This window comes from Acomys russatus, chromosome 4 (genome assembly GCF_903995435.1).
Source record: "Acomys russatus chromosome 4, mAcoRus1.1, whole genome shotgun sequence".
Classification (NCBI taxonomy): Eukaryota; Metazoa; Chordata; class Mammalia; order Rodentia; family Muridae; genus Acomys; species Acomys russatus.
The window spans coordinates 6,405,793-6,430,411 of record NC_067140.1 but is presented as its reverse complement, the minus strand read 5'-3'; the positions used below and the strand labels follow the sequence as shown (position 1 = coordinate 6,430,411).

Here is a 24,619-nt window from a genome sequence, read left to right as displayed (position 1 = left end):
CCCAAAGAGAAAGGAACCTAATGCCGCAAGAAGCGAGCCCAGGCTCCCTCAGCACCAGCACTCCCCCACACACCTCCTCGTCTTCCCAGTTCCAGGGAGACCTTGTAGACAGTGCCAAAAAAAAAAAAAAAAAAAAAAAATCAGTTCCAACCCCCCAGTGCCTGGGGAAGAGCTAGAAAAACTGCCTTTCCTCCTCATTCTGGATCCCCTCCCCAACCTGGCCAATACTGTGAAGCCCTTCCTGCTCAGCCCGGTTTCCTGGTGAGGGTCTTGCTGTCGTGGGCCCTGGGGGACCCCTCAGGAGGGAAGGGACCAAGGGCATCCTTGGGCCAACTGTCCACCTCTCCCTTCCACTATTCTTCTGTCCTCCTCTTCTTCCTTCTCCTCCCCACTCTACTACCCCTCCCCCAACCTTTCTACCTTTAAAGACTCCTTCCCAGGACAGATGCGGTGGTCGGAGTGCAATCTAGTCCGCCGGCTCTCCCTGCCCCGTGTCTTATTTCAGACGTGAGAACTGTACAGTGTAAACTTACAAAGTGTTTTTAATGGTTGTAGATTGGAAATAAAGTATGTCATATAAACAGTTGCCTGCTCTCTGCTCTCTGCTTTTCCCTAGAGAGGCTGGTGGGGCCCCAGCAGATTTGAAAACTGACTCCATCCCACCTGGGGTTGCTTAGCTTAGGAAGAGGGGAAACTGGAGCCAGCTGGCTGGTTTGGAATCATCTGGATGAGGCCACAGGCGTGGGGGTGGGGTGGCTCATGGCTGCTAACTCAAATGTCTCCCAGGAAGTGTGTCACCACTACTGAGGAACCATACAGAGCACTCAAGAAGGAGAAAAACGGAATCAGGCTTTTCTATAACACACTGAAAATAATATACTATGGGAGAAAAGATGCTTTTAGACATTACAATGTAAGATTAATCATCCCAAATGTCTTGTACCCCACCAAAGTCATAGGGCTGAGGATTTGGGAGCTGAGCAGCCCTATCTCAGCTTTTCTGGAGGCTTGCAGTCAGATACCAATTAGGCTGTGAGTATTCACACCATTGTGTGTCTGGGGACGGAACCCAGGGTCTGTTCATTGAATGTTAGGCAAGGTGTCTACCAGAGAGCTGTAGGCCCAGCCAGCCAACATTGCTTGTATTTCTGAGTACAATTTGAGGATTCTTTTACAAAGTGGCTAGTTCACAACCTGGAAAGTCAGTACAGACCACCGAGTAAGAGACCCAATCCTCAGCATGTGGAGGGGCTTGTGTGTCACAGTGTGCATGCAAGAGAAATCACAATGTCTCCTATGGCTAAGCTTTAAGGGTTATGTTTCCAGCTGAGTGCAGTGGCACACGCCTGTAATCCCGGCAGTTGGTGAGGCAGAAGCAGGTGGATCTCTGTGAGTTCGAGGCCAGCCTGGTCTACAAAAGCAAACTGAGAACAGCCAAAAAACCCTGTCCTGGGAAGAAGAAGAAAGAGGAGGAGGAGGAGGAGGAAAAAGTTCCCTGTCTATGATATTTTATTAGGTACATAAACTACCTCTTTTCAGTGTAGGAGGGGACTACACACCAGGGAAACAGTCATTGGCGCCATGTTGGAAGCTGCCTACTGTATGTGCGGGGCACAGTGAGGAAACTGCCAACACAACCTCTCCATGATATGGTTAAGGTTTATATTGTAAATATAAGACAGGACAGCCAGAGGCATCTGGAAGAGGAGTCCAGAGCAGAGAGAGAAAGAAGTGGCCAGGGCTAGAGAAGTGGACTGTGGGGATAGTAGATGACGGTGAGTTAGAAGGAGACTGGCTGGCTGGGGGTAGGAAGCCGGTGAGCTGGTGGGAATTTAGGGTGGAGGTGAGAAGGGCTAGCTCCTATGACAGGTACTTTTGATAGGGAGCCTGGAGGGCAGTGTGGGCTTTGCTGATAGGTGCCACAGGTAGCCATGTGTCCCTTTGGCAGATGGGAACCAGTTTTGCAAATTTCGGGGGAAGGCCAGTTTTTTAATTTAACTGCCAGAAATCCTCCTATCATTCAGTTTTAGGTCATTCCTGGATATTTGGGACAGCCTGGGACCTAACACCTACTTTTACAAATCTTCTCTGTTGGGAAGGCGGGGCTAACAACAGCCAGGCCTGTGCCAGCCATAGAGGATACAATCGAAAATATTATAGTAATATAAAAATAAGATATCAAGCATCAGTCACAGAAATAGGGAGCCCCTGTGGGGAGCACCCCTGAAGATGGGATGGTGAACAGACAAAGGGGATGGTAATGGATTGTAGGCAGGGCACAGGAGAGGGTTCAAAGAAAGGAAAAGCATACCTGAAAGCCCAGGACAGCCAAGGCTACACAGAGAAACCCTGTCTCGAAAAACAAACAAAAAATGTAATTTTTATGTGGAACAAGAAAAAAAATAAAAAAGATACGCATCTTATGAACAGGAGGGAGCCATGGGAAAATTCAAAGCAAGAATGTTTACTGGGATTGGATTCCAAGAGGCAGTAATCTCAGCGTGTCCCAACATGGCCGGCCCTGGCTGGGACATCAATGTGAGGTGCTGAGGGATGCAGACATGGATAAAAGGAAACCAGCTCCAGGGGCTGGAGAGATGGCTCAGAGGTTAAGAGCACTGCCTGCTCTTCTTCCAGAGGTCCTGAGTTCAATTCCCAGCAACCACATGGTGGCTCACAACCATCTATAATGTGATCTGATGCCCTCTTCTGGCCTGCAAGTGTACATGCAGGGAGAGCCCTGTATACAAATAAATAGATAAATCTTTAAAAAAAAAAAAAAAAAAAAGAACCCAGAAAGTGATATTTAGGGAACCATACACACACCTCTTTCAGATAGCTCTTGAAACTACTAGGCCAGAATGGCAAGAGTAGAAATTTCTGGAAAAACACTTTTCTACCTTTTACCAGAAAACTTGTAAGGGGCCACAGTAACAATGGAAGAATGGCCATACTCACGCTTCAGCCACGGGAACTTTCTATATAGACCAGGCTGGCCTCAAACTCAAAGAGATGTACATACCCCTGCCTTCCCGGTACTGGGATTAAAATCATGTTCCACCACGCCTGGCCCTTTGCAATCTTTCGTACTGCTTTGGATTCAGCGTTTACACGGTTCAGAGCTGAGAAGTCACTTCACTGGTGCCTGGGGGGCATTCTGATATCCGGAGGAAGCAGCCTGCCTTGTGGACCCAGGCAAGGGATTGTGCCACGGGTGTGGTTTGGGCTCCTGGGAGCACAGAACATCTGGCTTTCAACATGCGGGCAACATAGATGGAGGGGGAAGGGAGAGGCTTTCCAGGCAAAAAGCATGCTCCAGCAAAGGAGCAGGGGCAAGAATTGGCACGGGGTGGCAGCAGCAAGGTTGGCCTGTGTTGAGGCTGTAAGCGGTGTGCCTGAATTTTGCTGGGTACTTAAGGGACCATGGGAAGGGCACACGGAGTGGGAGTAGGTAGGCAGGGATACAAATTGAACTCAGAGTTCTGGTTTTCCCTGGAGAAAGTCACTGTCTACACTTTGGAGTCAGAGACAGAGAAAGAGCCAAAGCGTAGCTGCAAATCGTGGAACCCTTAAGGTGGGTAGGGTCAGAGCATGGAACAATGGAGTACGCATGCGTCCTACTGGAGGCGCGGGCTATACGCAGAAGCCACACGACGCGCATGCGCAGTTCTTCGGCGGGAGTTTCGGAAGTAGCTGCGGCGACGCGGGCCCGCGAGCCGGACTAACGCGGGACCGCGAACCCGACTAACGCGGGAGGGGACTCTACGGTGACGCGGAGTTGCAGAGGTGACCCTGAACTTTGTGTTTCAGCAACGGGGCGGGGGGTGGGGGCTCCTCGGACTGGACTGGGCCCACCCGCCGCTCTCAGCTGCAGGGCCCCGGGACCTCTAGTGATGTCTCCCGAGGGAAGGCCACTCCTCTCTCCCGGCCTCAGCGGGCGGCGACCCTGACTCCAGATAATGTCCGCGGACAGGGAACAGAGCTGGGGTCACAGCCCGAGCTGCGTTGCTGTACTCTCGGCCGGACCTACTGATAAAGTAATAGTACTCAGAGTTGTGGAACGAGTTAAATAGGATAATGACAGAAGGCGTCCTTGAAGAAGCCTTGTTTGTCCTTTCAGTATGGTGGCTCAGCATCCATTCGTATTTCTTTACCAAGCATGCCCCACGTTCAGATGTCTTTTGGGAGGGAGAGAGGTACACGCAAAATGGAAAGAGACCTGTGCCTGACTTATCTTCGGGTCAGTTGTCTGACAGATAACTGGGATTGCGATGAAGTCTGTCTTCCCAGCCAGCCGTTTAAATAGATTTTACAGTCAGTTCTATAGAGAAAAGATGTGTGGCCACCAAATCTGCCGAAGAGAAGTGACTTCATATTCAAGTTATGTTTGGGAAAGATGAGTCGTTTTTATGGGGGCGGGGTAGAAGGACAAATGTGTGCCCAGATTAAAAAGTAGAATTTTCAGGAATGGCAGAATCTGGCGACAATGAGAAGAGATGATGTGTGGCTGTTTTGTTTTGTTTTCCTAGTTTGGAAGACAAAGCTCCTGATGCCATCAACGGACTTAGGGGCTAGTGCCTCGCAAAGTGATTGGGAGCTGAGATGGGTTATGTGCAGTGAGCCCTGCAGGAGAGCAGTTAGCGACCCCAGCGGATAATCATGGAGGCAGCAAGTGAGGGCAGTTAAAGCACGAGACCTGTCACGGGATGGCAGAGCCCCTGTGAGACTGGAGCTGGAATGTGAAGGACAGATCACCTATTTTCTTATTTTTATCCTTTTCATGCAGGATGACTTCAGTGACCAGATCAGAAGGTGAGTTTTACAGTGAAATTCAGTACCTCTTGCTTCGAGTTCAGGCTCCTGAACTATCACAGAATCCTTGGCTTCTGGTGGATTTGGAATCACACAAATGTCCATTTGCTTAAAAGCTTCCTCTGTGTTTCCATCACCAGCGAAATAGATTTCCTCCCTCCTCCTTTCTTTCTGCCTAGGCTCCTAGGAAGCTGATACTACAAGCGCATGCCATCTTGCGGGGACGTGCATTTCCTGTTGTCCTTTGCTCATGTCCTTACCTGTGGGAGGGTTTGATTTTATATTTTGACTTTTCTATAACAAATGCTAGACCAGGAACCAGTGACGTCCGGGACTCAGGATCATCGACTGCAACCAAGCCTCAACACTTTGGAAGCACTGCCTAGCTCCTCTGCCTCCCTGGAGATGATGACTCAAGGCATTTCAAAGGAAAAAAATCACCTTGACAGGAGCCCTGAAGAAGGGGAAAGTTGTGATGCCAACTACCAGGAGAGACTTCACTTGATGTTTTCTCATTTGTCCCCTCAAGAACGGTCTGTCCGTCAAGACAGGAGGCAGTCCTGGCGACGAGCAAGTATGAAAGAAACAAACCGACGGAAGTCACTGGCTCCCTTTCACCCGGGCATCACAGGTGGGGTGCTGTGTGCATAAAAGAATGGGATTCAGCCCAAAAAAGGAGGCTGTGAGAAATGAGTGACAGCAAGTGTAGCGGATTAGACAGAACTTGGCTACGTTTTAGCCGTGCAGCTCTGAACAGATCACCTCCCTGAGCTTCAGGTTCCTTACCTATAAAACGGAGCTAATCTTATGGGTATGTTCTTGTTTATAAATCCTGATGCTGCACACTTAGTGAGTGTTCAGTACTAATTGCTGTTTACATATTAGCTGCCACGAACAGAAATTCTGGTTGCTAATTGTTGAATGTGTCGTGCTATCTAGGATGCTAGGAATTTGGATTCCTCCTGTGTCTCATACCCTAAAGTGGAACAGAAGGCGAATAGGTTGATGCCTGCTTGATTTCAGCCTTTTAAACGGGAAGTGGCTCAGAAGGAAGATGTGTAGTTCAAGGGCGAGGTACATACCTAGTGTGCCCGAAGCCCCCGCGTTCAGTCGCCAACACTAAAAACACTCCAAAGTAAAATAGTTTTTTAGGGATTCCATATTTGAATGTAATTTGTGACTAAATTTGTAATCATTTGCTATGTCAGCATCAAAGTACAGGATATAATGCAGGAAGTTAGTTTGAGGCTGAGATTCACTTCCTTTGTCTTAAGTTCTCAGTAAGCTGGGAGAAATAAAACCACAGCACGTACATACTTGGCAATTAGCAGACCCTCAAGGGTCAAGGCTATTTTGATTTCTTTCAAGGTGCTGTTGTTCTTCTCGGTGGTTGCATGTTTGGAAGGGACCCGAGTAGACACAGCCAGGCTGGGAAACTGTTGCGCAGTGCCCGTGCGCTTTACTCCCATTCCAGGGCATCAGTTTGTGTGACATGGAATCAGCCGGGTAATAAGATCAGCCGTTTTTCTGGGTAGCCCTGGCTACCGGCCAGGCTTCTTTGCTTATGGCCAGAAAGAATCTGCTTAGCAGCAGCTAGACAATTAAGAGGCAAGAGTGCTTTTTAAATAGCCAGCTGAAGCTAAGGAGCAAGAATTCTTAAAGCTGGGGGCTGGAGAGATGGCTCAGTGGTTAAGAGCACTGTCTGCTCTTTCGGAGGTCCTGAGTTCGATTCCCAGCAACCATATGTTTGCTCACATGCTGGGATCTGAGGTCCTCTTCTGGCATGTAGGTATACATATGTAAAATAAATAAATGTTAAAAAAAATAATTCTTTATAAAAGTTTACTTATTTATTACATATTACATATACAGTGGTCTGCCTGCACACCAGAAGAGGGTACGAGATCTCATTATAGATGGCTATGAGCCACCATGTGGTTGCTGGGAATTGAACTCAGGACCTCTGGAAGAGCAGCCAGTGCTTGTAACCTCTGAGCCATCTCTCCAGCCCCTAAAAAAAAAAAATTATCTTTTTAAAAAAGATTTATTTATTTATCATATATGCACAGTGCTTTGCTTGCCTGCACACCAGAAGAGGGCACCAGATCTCATTATAGATGGTTATGAGCCACCATGTGGTTGCTGGGAATTGAATTCAGGACCTTTGGAAGAGCAGCCAGTGCTCTTAACCTCTGAGCCATCTCTCCAGCCGCTCCCCCCCCCCCTTTTTTTTTGTTTTTGTTTTTATTTTTGGAGACAGGGTCTCTCTGTGTAGCCTTGACTGTCCTGGACTCGCTTTGTAGACCAGACTGGCTTTGAACTCACAGCAATCCGCCTGCCTCTGCCTCCCGAGTGCACCACCACGTCCAGTGAAAATAATTCTTGATTGCCAACTTCCTACTATATGATAATTGTTTTTAAATGGACACAATTGAGAAAACAGCACCTGCATCTTACATGTGTTTGGGTCAGTGTCATGATTACATGAAGCACCCACCCAGTCAACCCTCATGACTTGCAGCATAACCTTGAGCAAGGAGTCTAATCAGCCTGTGTTACCACTGTGCCACAGTGTAACCCTCTGTTATCAAACCACGCATGGTGGTACATGCCTTTAATCCCAGCACTCAGGGAGGGGGAGGCAAGAAGGTTGCTGTGAGTGAGTTCAAGGCCCGATTGGTCTATGGAGTGAGTACTAGGAGAGTCAGGGCTACACAGAGAAACCCTATCTCAAAAAAAAAAAAAAAAAAAAAACCCAAACCAACCAAACAACAAAAACCCATCTGTTGTCAAAATAGAGTTGATGTCAGGTATAGTTAGTTCTTACCCGTATCTCAACACTCGGAGTCTAATGCAGGAGGATTGCCAGGAGTTTAAGACCAGCCTGGGTTATATTACAAGACTGCAAAAAAAAAAAAAAAAAAGCCCAAATCAAACAAACAGAAGATACCCAGCAGGCAGCATGCTACCAGCAAGAAAACAGGTCTTCCTGGCATACTTGGGTTTGAAGCATGGCATTTTTAGCCTTCTTCAGACAGTTAGTTCACTTCCCTCTGTCCACTGAGTTTCTCCATTTGTAAAGCAGAGCTTGTATTGCGTATAAGAAGCCATCTTTACTCTTCAGGGCTGAGAGTAAGATTCAAGTCCATGCACACGGGAGGCAAGGGTTCAACCCCTGGGCAGCTGCCCAAGCACATCACAGGGCCTTCTGGGTTTTGTTTTGTTTTGTTTTTTTCAGACAAGGTTTCTCCATGTAGCCCTGATTCTCCTGGAACTCACTTTGTAGACCAGGCTGGCCTTGAACTCACAGAGATCTTCTTGCCTCTGCCTCCCAAGTGCTGAGACTAAAGGGGTGTGCCACCACCATCCACCTAAGTTATTTTGTTTTGTTATTTTTATCTACCTTGATTTCTTTTTTTTTTTTTTTTTTTATGACACACAAAGTAATAGGTTTCATTATTATATTTTCAGTATAGTAAAACAAGATTTTTATTTTGTTTTTTCAAGACTGGGTTTCTCTGTGTAGCTATCCTGGAGTTGCTTTGTAGACCAAGCTGGTCTCAAACTCACAGAGATCTGCTTGTTTCCACCTCCCAGGGTTCTGGATTACAGGTGTGCGTCACTGCACCCAGCTAACAAAACAAGATTTTAATGTAATACATGAAAAAGTTCTAATAACACTTAAAATTTAGATTCATGAAAGTGTAAACTTTATTCTTCAGCGAGCCTGGGAAAATTAGAATTCTCTCCTTACTCAGAAAAGGCACCTTGTCTTAATCGGGTCACATGGGGGGGGGTCCTCACTTTTGTTGTTTTGCTGACTGAGTGTGATGTTCCTTCAATGTGCTGTTCTGTGTCAGAGCTCAGCAGGTCCATCAGTGTGAAGTTAGCAGAAAGCAAGCGGCTTGGTGCTCTCCTGCTCTCCAGCTTTCAGGTGGGATTTTGGGGGTGCAGAAGGGTGTTTATTTGGTGTCTCTTTACTCTTGTCACAGCTTCAGAGACCTTAGTATCAGTGACGAACCAAGGAAAAGCTGTTTTTCCAGGGTTGGGACTGATTGAAAAGTCAGTTCTCACCTGGGTGGCTGCGCTGTCTTCAGAAAGAGCTCTGCTGTTGCTGCTGCAGTTAGCTGAGCAGCTGGAGGTTTCCCAGTGTCTTTTACTCGTTGGCAGCAAGTGGTGAAAATTTAGCGTGGGTGGAGGCCAAAATCTGTTACAGTACACATTTCAAGGCTAACTGCATGGTAGACCAGTGTGTGAAGCATGGTTTGTTTTTTTTTTAACTTGTGTTTTATGGCCCACTGGTGCTTATTACTGTTTAGATGAGCAAGTAATTTGTATGAATTAAATGACCATTGTTTTCCCTGAGTTAAAAAAATCAAAATGTAAGCCAGGTGTGGTAGTACAAGGCTTGCAGGTGGGTCTCTGAGTTCAAGGACAACACAAGCTACACAGAGAAACCTTGTCTCCAAGGAGAGAGGGAGAAGGGGAGAGAGAACAACAGAGTTTTTCCTTACATACTTAGCTCTATGAAAAGTGTCAGGTGAAACCGGGCGTGGTGGCGCACGCCTTTAATCCCAGTACTCGGGAGGCAGAGGCAGGTGGATCGCTGTGAGTTCAAGGCCAGCCTGGTCTACAAAGCGAGTCCAGGACAGCCAAGGCTACACAGAGAAACCCTGTCTCGAAAACTAAAAAAAAAAAAAAGAAAGAAAAGAAAAGTGTCAGGTGAAAGCATTGGGCCCGGTACAGTTTCATCGTGAAGTTAATTGTAAGCATCGTGCACAGCTTACCTGGGAGACTTTGGTGGTTGTACTGAAAATGCTTTTCTTTATTTAGTTCTCGGTTGAGAAGCTTGAACCTTTCTTAAAAAGTAACAAGGACTTCAGCCTAGAGTGTTTTAGAGCGAAAGGTGAGTCATGAAACACAGACAAGTGCTTTGACCTTGACTTATGTCTTCTTTTGGAGCTAACCGGTATGTTTTCAGTGTCCTCTTTTATGGAAGATGCTGCCTCTTTAAAACCAGGTCCCTCACCTTTTTAAAAATAACCCTTCTTACTACAATCCTGCCCGTTGCCTGACTTCTGTAATGCTGTCTCTTCAGTGGCAGCAGTCACATTTCTGGGAAAAAGTAAAACTGTATAGATAACTATGTTTAACTGCTTTTTCATGAGTGAAGTATAAAAACACTTACAAGCCTGCCTTCCATTTAGCTATCTACCTAAAGAAAAGGGTACATTTTTCTTTTCTATCTTTATATTGCATCCCCCATATGGTTACTTTCCTATTACTGTGATAAAGCATCATGACCAAGGCAACTTATAACAGAAAGTATTTAATTGAGCTTACAGTTTCAGAGAGTTAGAGTCCTTGATGGCAGAAATATCTGAGAGCTCACGTCTTGATCTACAAGTAGGAGGCAGAGCACACACTGAAAATAGAACAAGTCTTTTGAAACCTCAAGATCTGTCCCCAGCGACACACCTCCTCCAACAAGGCCACGTCCCCTAATCCTTCTCAAACAATTCCACCAACTGGAGACCAAGTATTCAAATGTCATCCTGTGGGGCCATTCTCACTCAAACCATCACAACCATCCCTTTGTGCTGGGTACCGAACCCAGGATTTGAACTTGGTTAGGCAAGTTCTCTGCCATGGAGCTAAACTTCCAACCCCAAAGATTGAATCTTTGCATACTTACAGGATTGTTTTGTGTAAATGAGAGGGCCGGGATGGATAGGGACCCTAGACTTTGTCATGTGCTCATTGTGAACATGTATAGTCTTTTTAACTTAAATTTATCCTCTCTAGCATCTTCTCTCGCTGAAGAATTGAAACATTTTACAGATGGTCTGGAAAGTGATGGAACTCTACAAAAATGTTTTGTTGAAGATTCTAAAGAGTAAGATCAATGCCCCTTCTGCCCTTACTCACTACTGAGCTAAAACTTGATAATTATTAAACCATTGCTTACGCAAACATTTATTCAGCACCTATGTACCACCACACTCTTTTTGTTTGTTTGTTTGTTTTTGTTTTTGTTTTTTTGAGACAGGGTTTCTCTGTGTAACCTTGACTGTCCTGGACTCGCTTTTAAGACCAGGCCGGCCTCGAACTCACAGCGATCCACCTGCCTCTACCTCCCGAGTGCTGGGATTAAAGGCGTGCGCCTCCACCTCCCAGCTCACCACCACACTCTTTAATTGTTTATTTTTGCTTTCTTGAGCTAGGGTCTCTGTGTAGTCTAGACTGGCCTCAACCTACTGGCAATCCTTCTACTTCTGTATCCCAAGTGCTGGGATTAGAGGTGCGAGCTGCCATGCTTGACTTGTACCAGGCTGTGAGGAAGCGGATGTAGGGGTAAATGAGTCAAGTCCCCCCTTTGTCATATTAGAGGAGCTAACACAGAGAAGAGCCAGCCTCAGCTGTGATAATCCAGCGAGTCAACAAGCAGAACAGTCATATAGGCAGTAGGAAACTTGGCAGGAGAGTTGACAGAAGATCCCTAATGGCCTCACTTTTGGACTGGACACAAAGGACCTGGGTAGTAAAAAACAAAGGCTGTGGAAAGATTGAGGGGACCTCAGACCTCTGACTGCCATGCAGAGGGCAGCTTATGATCTAGTGCTCTTTGCAAGCAAGAACATTAGCAGAATGGGTTGGCAAGATGGCTCAGTGGTAAAGGTAAGAGCTCTTGCTAGCACAAGCTGATGACCTCATTCCTATCCATACTTCCCTTGGTGGAAAGAAGCAAAGCCATGGTAGAAATTGTCTTTTTACCTCTACACACACTGTGTCATACACACACCTACACATGTGCATGTGAATATACAACACACACACTAATAATAATAAGTAGGATTTGTTATTAAAAGGATCAGGTCCCTTTCAGTTGAGGTTGTCATCACAACTTGTAATTCCACCTGCAGTGAATCCTGCATATGATCTGAACTTGGAATTCATGCAATGTCTGCCCTCCTGCAAGCTTTTGAGAGAGGCATTGCTAATGAGACATAAAATATTTTAGCCCAACAAATTCTTCTTCTTTTCTTAAAAGATTTATTTAACTCACTTAGCCAGGCGTGGTGGCACACACCTTTAATCCCAGCACTCTGAGAGGCAGAGGCAGGCGGATCTCTGAGTTCAGGACAGCAAAGGATACACAGAGAAACCCTGTCTCAAAAAAACCAAAACAAAACAAAAAAGAAAAACTTGGGCTGGAGAGGTGGCTCAGAGGTTAACAGCATGGTTTGCTCTTCCAAAGGTCCTGAGTTCAATTCCCAGCAACCACATGGTGGCTCATAGCCATCTATAATGAGATCTGGTGCCCTCTTCTGATCTACATAATAAATAAGTGAATCTTAAAAAGAAAGAACGAAAGAAAGAAAAACTAATTTATACAGTGTTCTGCCCTGCACATTAGAAGAGGGCACTGAACTCAAATTCTCTTTGAATGTGTAGTTAAGCACAGGCTGCTGCATCTCTGCTAGAGATACTGAGCACATGCCTTGGTAGAAGAACAGGAATTGAGCCACTACTAATCTGTCTTTGTGAGGTGGAAAACCAACGTGCATGCTACAGTTTGACATTTTCAGTGCCTGCTTCTTTCCCACTAGAAGTAACCATCTGATTGGGCCGAGCCATGAGAGAAATGGCTGAGTTAAGAGGAGCCAGAACACAGCAAGTGTTAGAACCAAGTTAAGCCAGGTGTGGTGGCGCACGCTTTTAATCCCAGCACTCTGGGAGGCAGAGGCAGGTGGATCGCTGTGAGCTTGAGGCCAGCCTGGTCTACAGAGTGAGTTCCAGGACAGTCAAGGCTACACAGAGAAACCCAGTCTCGAAAAACCAAAACCAAACTAAAATAAAACAAAAGAAGCAAGTTAAAAGGTTTTGGCTTTTATTCTGTTTGTATTAGTAGAGGAGTTTTAAAGCTAGGGAGAAAGAGTAAAGGATTATTTTATTTATTTATTTATTTATTTTTTTTGTTTTTCGAGACAGGGTTTCTCTGTGTAGCCTTGGCCATCCTGGACTCACTTTGTAGACCAGACTGGCCTCGAACTCACAGTGATCCGCCTGCCTCTGCCTCCCGAGTGCTGGGATTAAAGGCGTGCGCCACCACGCCCGGCTAAGGATTATTTTTAGAAAGGTTAATTGCCATAGAATGAATTGCAAATGGTGAGAAAAACAGATTAAAAACCCTTTTAGCTATTACTAGTGCAAAGTAGATGTGAATAAATACTTTCTTTTTAAAGATTTATTTATTATGTATAGTGTTCTGTCTGCCTGTACTCTTGCACACCAGAAGAGGGCACCAGATCTCATCATGGATGGTTGTGAGCCACCATGTAGTTGCTGGGAATTGAACTCAGGACCTTTGGAAGAACAGCCAGTGTTCTTAACCTCTGAACCTTCTTTCCAGCCCTGAATAAATACTTTTGAAAATATAAAATCATGAATATATTTTAGTGCTACTAAAATTGCGTAAGATACTAAAAGCAAGTGTTTGTTGAAAGATTCATAGTAATCTTGTAATGTTATCTGTATTCCAGAAAAGAAGCAGATTTTTCACTGGAAACATCAGTAGCTGAAGTGAAAGAATATATAACAAAGTAAGTAAAATGAGGGAACCTTTCTTGGAAAACTGAATTTTGTTCTCCATCCAGGAAACAACTGAACCTGGAGAAAATGCTGGGTAAGCGTGGTGGACAGCACTGTGTGTCAGCGTCAGGAGTCAGGCGGCTCATGAGATCCTGATGGTTTCATAGTTTGGAGACTAGGAAATAAAGAGTGTTAATTTGATTTTAACAGCTTGTGTATTTCTCGATTAAATTAATATCCTCTGAATCACTTGAGCTTTCTAATCCTTTAATGACCTTTTAATGCATTTAAGACCAGATTATATGCCTCAAGTACTGACTGTTGCCCTGAGTGACTAAACCTGTGACCAGAGTTAACTGAGTGTCCCTTCCTGGGCTCCACAGGTTCTCCTTAGAACGCCAGGCCTGGGATCAGCTCCTGCTACAGCACCAGCAGGAGGCTCCGCCTGAAGAGACGCCCAGGTTAACTGAGGCCTGCAAAGCAGCCGCTGTCCTTTTCCTTCCTGGAGTTTGGTTTGAGTTTATTTCAAATCCATTTGTACAAACTGAGTGATGGATCTGTTCTCATAGTTCAGTCTGCCTTAAAGTGCCTATTTGTTTCTCTTGGTAGAAAGGGAGGGACAAAAATGGAAGACTGAGTGCCACTGTTTTCAGACCCAGAACAGATTGGCTTCTGTGTTGTGTTTTGGGCTACCATTCACACTCCACAGGGAGATGTGCACATAGCTGCTTTGTGCTCGTTCACCTGGCACTGTGCCAACAACAGTCTTCAAGAGACTTTCGTGAGCACATGGCCTTTGAGCTGTAGATAGGGGAGAGTCCCTGGGTATGACTTTGGTGAAAACGCAAGGCCATGAAGGAAGTGGCCCAGGAGCTAGAAGGTGTGAGCGGTGATCTTTGGCTAGGTGAGTCAGGAGGTATGAAAGCACTAGAATTTGGTTTACTTCAGCGTCTGAAGTAGTTTAGTTCATTTAACACACAGTCTCACAAGGCAGCCAAGGGTGACCTCAAACCCCCAGGTGTCCCTCAAATTCAGTCCTCCTGTCTTAACTTCCCAGTTGCTGGGATTGTAAGTGTGTAGGGCCACAAGCTTCTCAGCTAGTATTTGACTGCCTGCCCCTTCAACCAAAGCTCACTCACAAAGCCAACCATAAAATGCTAGGTGAAGCGGGCCGTGGTCCTGCACGCCTTTAATCCCAGTACTCAGGAGGCAGAGGCAGGCAGAGGTAGAGGCCAGCCGGCCTACAAAGGGAGTCCAGGACAGCCAGGGCTGTTACACAGAGAAACCCTGTCTGAAAAACCAAACAAACAAAATTGTTAGATGAAGCCCTAGTGATGGAGGTGATGTGAGAGGCTTTGAGGAATACGATCTTTGAGAGGGGACAGGGTTTTCCTCTCAAAGGCACTTTAATATTGTTTAAAAAAAAAAAAGATTGTAAATTCCAGGAAGACACTTACGATTTTTGTTTTGTTTTTAGAGTATCAACTGAAACCGAAGTCACGGAAGTCAAAGTGGATTCTACAGCATATCTTGGGTCTTCCCAGAAGGAAGTCCTTAATACAAAGCCTGACTACCAGAAAATAGTCCAGAGTCAGAGCCACGTCTTTGCCTGTATGGAGTTAGTGGTAAGTTGCTTTCGGTCTCTTAGGTTGGTTACCCAGGTTTCTAGACTTGCCATCTTTTTTATCATTCTGACATGTGACAGGATACCTGAAGTGACTTATGAGAAGGAATGGATTATGTTGTCTGCTAGTTTTGGTCCACGACAGCTTAAACACTGTGGCCATGAAGTAGCTTGTGTTGGGAACATGTGACACGGGTCACTACTCCCCTCATGATGATGAGTAGCAAAAGGTGAGCTAAGGAGAGAGGGCCATGTCCCAAGAGCCACCTCAAAGTTACTAAACCACTTCTAAAGGTCTCATCACCTCCCGGTGGTGACACTTAAGTAGCAGCCTTTTAATGTGTGAGCAATCTTTGGAAGTTAAAAGAGGATACCAACCTCACTACCTTGGGGAAACTGGAAAGAATTTTAAATAAATATATGGTGTTAAATACTAATAAAACAGAAAAGGAAGTAGAGCATGTGGGTGGCTGTTGGTTTGCATACAGTGGCCGTTAATTGGGCTGCTGGTTTGCATACAGTGGCTGTTGGTTGAGCTGCTGGTTTGCATACAGTGTCTGTTAGTTCTGTTGTCCTTGAGCTCAAACAAAACCTAGAGGACCTGCTATGTTACTGGTAGGGTCTTGGGGGTCAGTCTCCTGGGGCATGGAGCAAGCTGGGGAAGTGTGGAGTGTGGTTCAGTGGGTCCCAAAAGAGAATGTCTGCCATAAACATTCCAGGCTGAAAGAGCAGGGCCTACAGCTCCAAAGCAGAAGCTTGCCTGGCAGTGTGGGGAGTCGGAGAAAGCCCTGCAGCTCACACTGACCTTTCCTCTGTAGATGGACGAGCTGCAAGGATCCGTGAAGCAGCTGCAAGCCTTTATGGATGAAAGTACCCAGTTCCTCCAGAAGGTGTCAGTACAGCTCAGTAAGTGCATCCCTTGAGGGGACCAGAGTTGGGCGGCCTAAAGTCTGGAGACTTAAATTAGATGACTTGTTTTACTCCCCACAGTAAGTCGGATGTTTGTAGGAAATGCCTCCATGGAAATTGCGTAGACGCGCTCCATGAAGGCATCCACTGGTTCTAGCAATGCATGAAGTAGCTGCAGATGGTTTCCCATAGTTTTCCTGGCTTCCTCTAGCCATTTTCCTACTTGTCACACCGTGCTGGCTGTTCTCCTAGACTGCCACCTCCCTGAGGCTAGCGACGTTATGTGTCCTTTGCTGCCCTTCACTGTCTGGCACGCTGTCCACATGTGGTTTCCAATACATTTTATGTGAATTTAATTGAAATGTGTATTTGGCCCCTTTCCTTTGCAGAGAAGAGAAGCATGGAGCAATTAGACTCTTCACCTGCTCGGAAGCTGCTCAAGCTCCACCTACAGCGCTCCTCTAGCACACAGTGAGCAGGGCCTTATTGGAGTCTTACCTGGAGATTCCGCCCTGAGCTGCCTCAGAGAGGACTTGGACACATGGCAACCTCACCACGGTCAGAGCTGGGAAGATCTGGCTGCACCGCGCTTTCACTGTTCTGCGTCAGAGACACTTTCTGTGGGAGTGTGCAAGATGCTTGGCATGACCGTCCGGACCAAAGGTCCATGCTCTAAATCTCCTCATGGTCAGCACTTTTCATCCCATGAAGATATTGTCAAGTTTTGAAGCAACCCAAAGGCATTAGAGTCAACCTTAATGAAGTGGTTTAGGAGCCAAGTTGGGTTCTTGTCCTGAATTAGGCTAAAGTTGGTGTATGTGGCAGCCTAGGACGGAGCAGAGGCTTTGCTGCATAACGGGTGAATGTGGATCCCGTCATAAAATGTCTGATTTCTAACGTGTCCTAACGTCTGCAGTGTGCTTTAAGTTTTTAATGTTGAAGTGACCTCCTGCAATCTAAATTCATGGCAAGAAAGGGCTAAGATAATTTAATGTTTTTCCCCCTTTGGGAATTCCCTGCTGCCTCCCTAAGAATGGAACCCAGGGCTTTATGCACTAGGCAAGCGCGCTCACTAAGCTGCATTTTTAGTCCCCGTATCCTATTTTTACGTTGTTCTAGTTACTGAATGGTGCCTGGAACACAATAGCCATGAACTATGTCTTAAAAACCGCATGTGGTCATTTCCTGTGACTGAGGAGCAGTCATTTAACCTCTCCCATCGAGAGCACTGGAAGGTTGTGCCAGGGACACTATAAGGAGGTGCTTACATGGTGAAAGCTTAGAACAGTGTTAGCAGTTTGTTGTCGAAGACTTAAAGAATGAGTAGACTGTAGGGTAGTTAGTGAGGTGGGACAGCTAGTATCTGATGTGAAATAGCACGTGGAGCACTCAAGCAGACATACATATATGTGCGCACACAGATACACACACACACACACACACACACAGAGCACTCAAGCAGACATACATATATGTGCGCACACACACACACACACACACACACACAGAGCACTCAAGCAGACATACATATATGTGCACACACACACACACACACACACACACACACACAGAGCACTCAAGCAGACATACATATATGTGCACACACACGGAGACCTGTGTGGTAAGGTCTGGGTTAGAAATACAATTTAAAAGCTATGTCTAGTTATCAAAGACTGGGGACTATTGTCCAAACTAGAACAAGGAAGGCGATTTCAGTTAGTCTCCACAAAAGCCAGTTGTAAGAGTCAAAGATGGTATTACTTACTGCTGTTTCAAGAGTAGAGAAGTCTAATAGAGTAGACCTTGGGCCAGGCATGGTGGCGCACTCCTTTAATCTTAGCACTTGGGAGGCAGAGGCAGGTGGATCAATATGAGTTCGAGGCCAGCCTGGACAACAGAGCCAGTAACAGGACAGCCAGGGCCACACAGAGAAACCCTGGCTCAAAAAACAAAAAACAAAAAAACCAAAAGAGTAGACTCTGAGCAGGTGTTCATGTCAGTTCGCTCTGTCAACAGGATAAGCTGTCTGTGTGCAGAGGTGATTGTGCCTTCCTCCGTTACATTTCATTCCATCACGCTTGCTTATTATATGTGTTCAAATGTGAAGGTAGGAAGTGTGTTTGGTGTCTTGAAAAATTAAAAGGACTGGAACATTAAAGAAGAAAGAACTTAGCTCTCAGCACTCAGGAAGTAGAAGCAAGAGAAGTTGCTTGGCTACTTAGCAAATTCTAGGGCGGGTTCTGGACTGCATTAAACTCTGTCTCAATAACACTTGCTGAGCCCCAAGCATTATTAGTGCTTAACACAGCGGTATGAGGGAGGCTTTGTCTTTGTCATTTACATGGGTGGTCAGGGTGAACTGGCACCAGATCAGTACTTAGTAAACATTAACAACTAACTATAAATCAATTAATAAAAAGCTGTCAATACTAGTTTTGCCTTCATTCAGATTGGATTGGGACTAACTGCCTGGCCTGAGTTTGTTTCATCTCACACTTTAAGGTTCACTGAGGGAAGATGGCAGGAATCTGGAGGCAGGAACTAACAGGCCGTGCTTGTTCTCAACCTTGCTAACGCTGCTGCGGCCTTTAGTAACATAAGCTCCTCATGTTGTGATTGCCCCAGCCGTAAAATTATTTTGTAACTACTTCACAACTAATTTTACTACTGTTATGAATCAAAATGTAAGTCCCCGATATGAGCCACCCCCGTGAGTGAGCCCTTTGGACCCCCAAGTGGACAGCCGCCTGTGGCTTGAGAACAGATACTATAGAGGAATGCTGTTTACCTGCTCCTCTCTCCTGTCCTGTATAGCCTGCTTTGTTACACTGTCCTAGACCACCTGCCCACAGTGAGCTGGGCCCACCCACATCAGTCATTATTAAGAAAATACAGAAGACAATTTGTTGGGGGGCATTTTCTCTACTGAAGTTGTCTCTCCTCAAATGACTATATGTCAAATAGTCATAAAAGTGGTAACCACATGCAGCCTACGTGTGTATTTGTATTCTGGTCTGGAGAGATGGCTTAGTATCTTGGAGTGTGTACTGTTGCTGCCGAGGACTGGAGTTCGAGTCCAAGCAACTTTATCTCACACCATTGTGTAACTCCAGCTCTGGCAGGGTCACATGCACATCCCTGCCCCTATGAACAGGGAGGCACGGGTGCACAATTAACGAAATCTTAACTATTGAGTGGGTAACCTAATATGTGCAGTCGCTTTTTGTGGAATAATTATCTCATGGTTTTGTTTTGTTTTTGTTTTTAGATTTATTTATTATTATGTATTCAGTGCTCTGCCTGCATGTACAGCAGCAGGCCAGAAGAGGGCATCACATTATAGATTGTTGTGAGCCACCATGTGGTTGCTAGGAATTGAACCCAGGACCTTTGGAAGATCAGGCAGCACTCTAAACCTCTGAGCCATCTCTCCGGTCCTTATTTTGTTTACAAGACTGGGTTTCTCTGTAAAGTCTTGGCTCTCCTGGATTTTGTAGGCTAAGCTCACCTCGAACTCATAGCAAGCCACCTTCCTCGGCCTGTGGGTTTACAGGCGTTTGCCTCCCTTCTGCCCCCCCCCCCAGCCCCGCCCTCCCGCCCCAACCCCCAACCATCTGTCCTGTTAACACTCAAGAAAGCAAATAATGATATGGTTGCCGCTTGTAAGAGGTGAAAGAGGACCAGGAATTTGAGTCCTGAGACTCTAAGGAGCGCCAGATGATATTAAGTGTAGCTTTAAACCTTGTTAAAATAAGTACGTCATGGCCCATAAAGGCTTACTAATAATTTAATCAAGTGGGAGAGGTAGGCAGGTATGCAGACTGAGCATTTCACACCCTCTCCAAGGCCATAGCCTCCGAGACACCGCAAGAAGGAAAACTACAATCAAGATGGCGCTGCTGGGCTCTCCAGGTCTGGCCACCATCTTTTTTGTAGTTCCCAGGATAAGCAGGCGCATCGCGCATGCGTAAGGCTCCGGCATCATCAGCGCGCGTGCGCCGCGCAGCGCCTCTCTCCCCCGCCCCTCGTTGCTGCTGCTTCTGCTGCTGCTGCTGCTGCTGCAGCTGCTGTTGACTGACGGCCCGCGTTAGCGCTTCAGGTGAGTGAGCGCCTCTACCACAGCGGGCGGAGGGCGCCCGGCGCGGTACACCGGGGTGTCGCTCCCCTGTGCGCTGCGGCCCAATGGCCATACGGCAGGCCCCGGGTCCTCGCGGCCGGCCTTCTCCGAGCCCCCGGTGCCTGGTGTGTTCTCCCGGCCTCCCGCGCCCCTGCCGGCACCCTGCCCGCGGGGAGCAGCGTGTGCGCTGCTGGGGTCGAGCCTCGCTCCGGAGGCCTGCCCCCTCCATCGCAGGGAACCTCCTGAGGGTGTCACCATCTTTCCGTCTCCCACGGCGGAGCTTGGAGCTCCTAGAGCTGAGCATCCACCTACCCCGCTGCCCCTCACAGCCGAGAGTTTTGCTAGGGGCCTGGACTCGCCTTTGGTGGGTTCCTTCCCAAAGCCACGGAGGTGTCCCTCTCTCCTGAGACCCCCGCGACCCCTGGTTTGCATAAAGCGCACGTTGTAGCCAAGGAAACTGAGGCACCCAGAGGTGATATGCCGTGTCCAAGGTCATGCGACTGACAAGTGACACGGCCAGCGCTCTTAACTCGGGGTGGGGGGGCGGGAGTTGGGACTTTGATGGCCAGAGCTGGTGAGATTCGATCTTGTGTCTTTAATTTTTTTTTTTTTTTTGAAATACAGTTGTCGTTTCTAGAGTTGCTTTTAGACGTCGTAAAAGTGGGCTACGAATAGAATTTTATCTTCCTGTCAGTTCGATGGAAGTGCTCTTGTGATAAGAATCGCGGTGTTAATGTGAGCTGGCTCTCTTCCAAATACCCGCTTTGTGCCAAGGGAACTTGCTAAGATCGTCTCGCCTTCGTACCTCACAGTTTCCCCATCCAGTGCTTGCCCCTTCTTTTTCTTGAAGCCTTCTCCAGCCCCCCCCCCAAGCCCCGCCCCCCGCGGAGCTCTCCTCCCTGTCACCGGTAGACTTGGAGCCTTAGGGTTTAAGCAGGGAGGCTCTCCCCTGGTGGCTTCCCTGACAGAACACTGTAAGCTTTGCCTGCCTCACCCCCCCACCCCACCCCCCAGCCTCCAAGGTATAATTAGCCTTCCTTCTCTAGCTGCCACGACTAGGCTAGCTGGCCTGGCTGGACCTGTGGAGGTGACAGAGCAGATTTAGCCAGTACTCACCTCCTTTTGGAACTCTCTGGCTCCTCTCCAAAGCTGGTCCTGAACATTTTCAGGCTTTAAGATCAACCGGGAAAGCGTTGACACGACAGTGCAGATTCTAAGACACCTCCTTCCTCCTTTGATTTGAGTTCCAAACTGAATAGCTATAAAAATGTGTTGATTTTTTTTTTTTTTTTTTTTTGGTCCCCAAAATAACTAGCTCAGACTGCCTTTTCCTCCCTTTGCAAATCCTCCTCCACACTTCAAAGGCTCCGCAAGAAAAAATTTTCACCTTTCTTGGAAAGCCTTCCCTGCTTAATTTTCCCAACTAGAATTAGATGATGCACAGCAGGCTGCAGGCCTGTGTCTTATCCCCAGTACTGTTCGCCCGTCCACGTCAGGCGCCGTCTCTTCTCTGCACCCCCAAGTGCCTGCCTCCTAAACCCCTGGTAAATACTGACTGCCCACTGTTCCTTGTTATTACTCAAAGGGTGATGGCCTCTTGCCGGTCACTTTTGCTTTGCTGCCCCTCCCTTTAGACCTATCTTCTGATTCTCCCCACTCAGCCTTATGTCTACCCTTTCGTTTTTTCAGAGTTTGCAGATAATGGTCTTGCTTCTAGAAGTCTGTCCAGCGGCGGAGCTGTATATGCTTCTTTAGCCTACGGGGTGGGGGTAGGGGGGGTGGGGGGTTATTTCTGTGTGGCAGTAGGAGTGCCTGAGGCTTATGTCATTTTAATTTGTACTGAAGTTAATGTGAGATGCATTTTTTTCATTCTTATGCTCTGTGTGGCTTATTACTCTAGGTGACATCATAGTGATCGTAGTTTTTTTTATTGTATACCAATACATGATATTTGTAGTAAAAATTAATAATATTCAGAAGGGCCTCTTGAGGACATTAGATATGTGCATAGGTTTTCCTCATAAATGAATCTGCTATTGTTTGGGTTAGTTTTTAGATGTATTTATCTGTATGTGTGTGTGCCTGTGCCTATGCCTATGGCCGTGGGTATGTTAGGGTACTTGTAGAGGTCAGAGAACAATTCTGGAGAGTCAGTTCTTCTGCTCTGTGGGTCCTGGGGGTTGATCCTCAGGCCAGCAGGATTGGGGGAAAGTACCTTCACCAGCTGAGCCATTTTGTCAGCCCAATTATTTTATTATTATTTTTAAGCAGAGCCTCATTTTGTAGGCCAGTCTATCTTCCAACTCCTGTCTTTTGACCTCAACCTCTGGAATACTAGGATTATAGGCACATAAACCACCACATCTGACTTAATAATGTTCCTTTAAACTCTCTAAAATCTATTTATTGGAGGCACACATACTATGCCATGCATGTGGAAGTCAGAGGGTGACTGTGGGGGGTCAGTTCTGTTCGTTCACCTTTATATGGGCTTCAGGGATTGAATTTAGGGTGCCAGGCAGGTACCGTTACCCACTGAAAGGCCCTAATTAAAACTCCTTAAGGAGTTTTAAAAAAATGATTTCCCAATATTACAATGAACTGTTATTGTGTATAAGGCATGGTAATGAGTATTGTGGAAGAGTCAGAACTGAATAAAACATGGTTCCTTTTTGAGCAGTTTGCTAGCTAACTAGGGAACACTGTTTAACTGTCACCTATCTAAAACTGGCACATTATATTATAAGCAAAGCATAATGATAATATAGTGAAGTGATAGTCCAATGTGGGAATTTTTTTTTAAAGATGGGGTCTCTTGTATCCCAGGCTGGCCTTCAACTCCTGACCCTCCTGCCTCTATCTAAGTGCTGGGCTACAAGCATGTGCCACCACACCCAGCTTAGAAAATACCATAGACATATTCAATCTGAAAACAAGCATTGGTCTAACCTTCTCACCCTAGTACATAGTGTCCTGAGAACTGGATTTGTCCGAGGTCATAGACCTGGCCTACAGCTTGACACTCCAGACTTTTCATTCATTAAGAATTTTCCAGTGGTAGAGAACATGACTAGCGGGTCCCAGAACCATTTTTATTTTATTACGTTTACCAATGTTTCTTTTCTGCATGAAGACATTAACCAGCAACTCTTAAAATTCCAGGTATGTGTTTAGATCATGGAGTAGAGGAGATAAATATATTTGTGGCTGTAAGGTGCACCTGGTCGATTAGGGAGACGATAACTGTTCTTGGCCACTGAAGACAGGGTACAGATAATATCGAGGTAGATGGCAGAGGGCGTAGGTGTGGCTGTGGGAGCTGGGAAAGAGGTCAAGAGGAGTAGTGTGCACAACAGCAGTGAGACCACTTTGGTGGAGAATTAGGATTTTCAGAGCTTGACAGATTGATACGGTCAGAACTGAAAGTACAGGTAGAGCATTTTGAAGTGTGGATGATAAAACTGAGGCAGGGTAACTGTGTCAGCCATGCGTAGAGGGTAAAAGAACAAAACCAAAAAGATCTGGCTAAACTCTATCAGAACAGTAGTTCTTTTTCTGTTGGTTTGTTTTGTTTTGTTTTTTCGAGACAGGGTCTCTCTGAGTAGCCTCACTTTGTAGACCAGGCTGTCCTGGAACTCATAGCAATTTGCCTGCCTCTGCCTCCCAAGTGCTGGGATTAAAGGTGTGCGCCACCACCGCCACTACAAGAACAGTAGTTCTTAACCTCTACTGAGCATCAGTCAACTAGACAGCTTATTAGCGCATTGCTTGGCTTGCCTCCAGAGTTTCTGATTCAGTAGTCTTAGGAGGGAGCCTGAGAACTGGCAGTTCTAAGCCATTCCCAGATCATGTTGGTTCTCCTGGTCTGAGGGCCACACTTTGAGAGCCGTTAGACAAGAATGCTGAAAAGCTAGTCAGAAAAGGCCAAAGAGCTTGTTCCAGAGACAGACTGAGGGAGGGAGAGAGGAAGGGAGGGGGGGAGGCTAAGGCTGAGACTGACTATGTGTGTTACTGGCATGGGTCAGTTCTGGAAATATATATATAATACCATAATAATCACTTCAAAAGAAATGAGATGTAGGAATGTAGAAGCCTAGGGAGTTGAGTTTTAAAATTTATACCATTGTATGTTTGTATATTATTTTTGCATTGTGCATGTATTGCTTTTGTATTTTAAAAAGCAAAGAAAAAGAGTCCTTCTTGAAGATTCGTACTAAAATATTTACAGGTTTTAAAAAGAGCTTGCTAAAGTGATCTAGGCATACAACAAACATCTTTAGTACCTGCTGTATGGAAGATGCTGGTAGCTTCTGGACATACAAAGCCTTTGCTAAAGCTTGGGGTCTGGTGATAGGGCTCTGCAGATAACAACTCTAGTTAGTTAGCATCACAAGTGAGCTTCCCAGGAGCAGGGATCTGAGCCTAGCGCTCTGCTTAGCTGATAATACGCACTAATGTATGAATAGATGGTCAAATCCAGGCAAGAAATGAGGATAGTAGGAAAGAAAAGCCAACTGGGAGGTTTTGCTTTTGTTTGGTTGTTGGAGGCGGGGGTGGGGGGGAGC

At 46.2% G+C, this 24,619-nt stretch overlaps 2 protein-coding genes across 5 annotated transcripts in view; both read left to right on the top strand.

The window, feature by feature from the left end:
• The first annotated feature begins 4,787 nt into the window (after positions 1-4,787).
• Dsn1 (DSN1 component of MIS12 kinetochore complex) lies at positions 4,788-16,438 on the top strand. The gene is made up of 10 exons (XM_051144949.1): positions 4,788-4,812; positions 5,123-5,443; positions 8,673-8,746; positions 9,646-9,718; positions 10,618-10,708; positions 13,356-13,415; positions 13,788-13,865; positions 14,882-15,029; positions 15,847-15,934; positions 16,327-16,438. Exons 1-10 carry the CDS (start codon positions 4,788-4,790, stop codon positions 16,410-16,412), a joined length of 1,044 nt encoding a protein of 347 aa, XP_051000906.1. The 3' UTR covers positions 16,413-16,438.
• A 3,460-nt stretch (positions 16,439-19,898) lies between these two features.
• LOC127187600 (protein NDRG3) overlaps positions 19,899-24,619 on the top strand; it is a 62,068-nt gene continuing 57,347 nt past the window's right edge. For 2 of the 4 annotated variants that reach the window (XM_051143660.1, XM_051143658.1), the window contains exon 1: positions 19,899-20,036. The gene's annotated coding sequence lies outside the window, so the exon portion shown is untranslated. The remainder of the gene's footprint in view (positions 20,037-24,619) is intronic. The other 2 variants (XM_051143659.1, XM_051143657.1) reach the window with 1 other exon arrangement.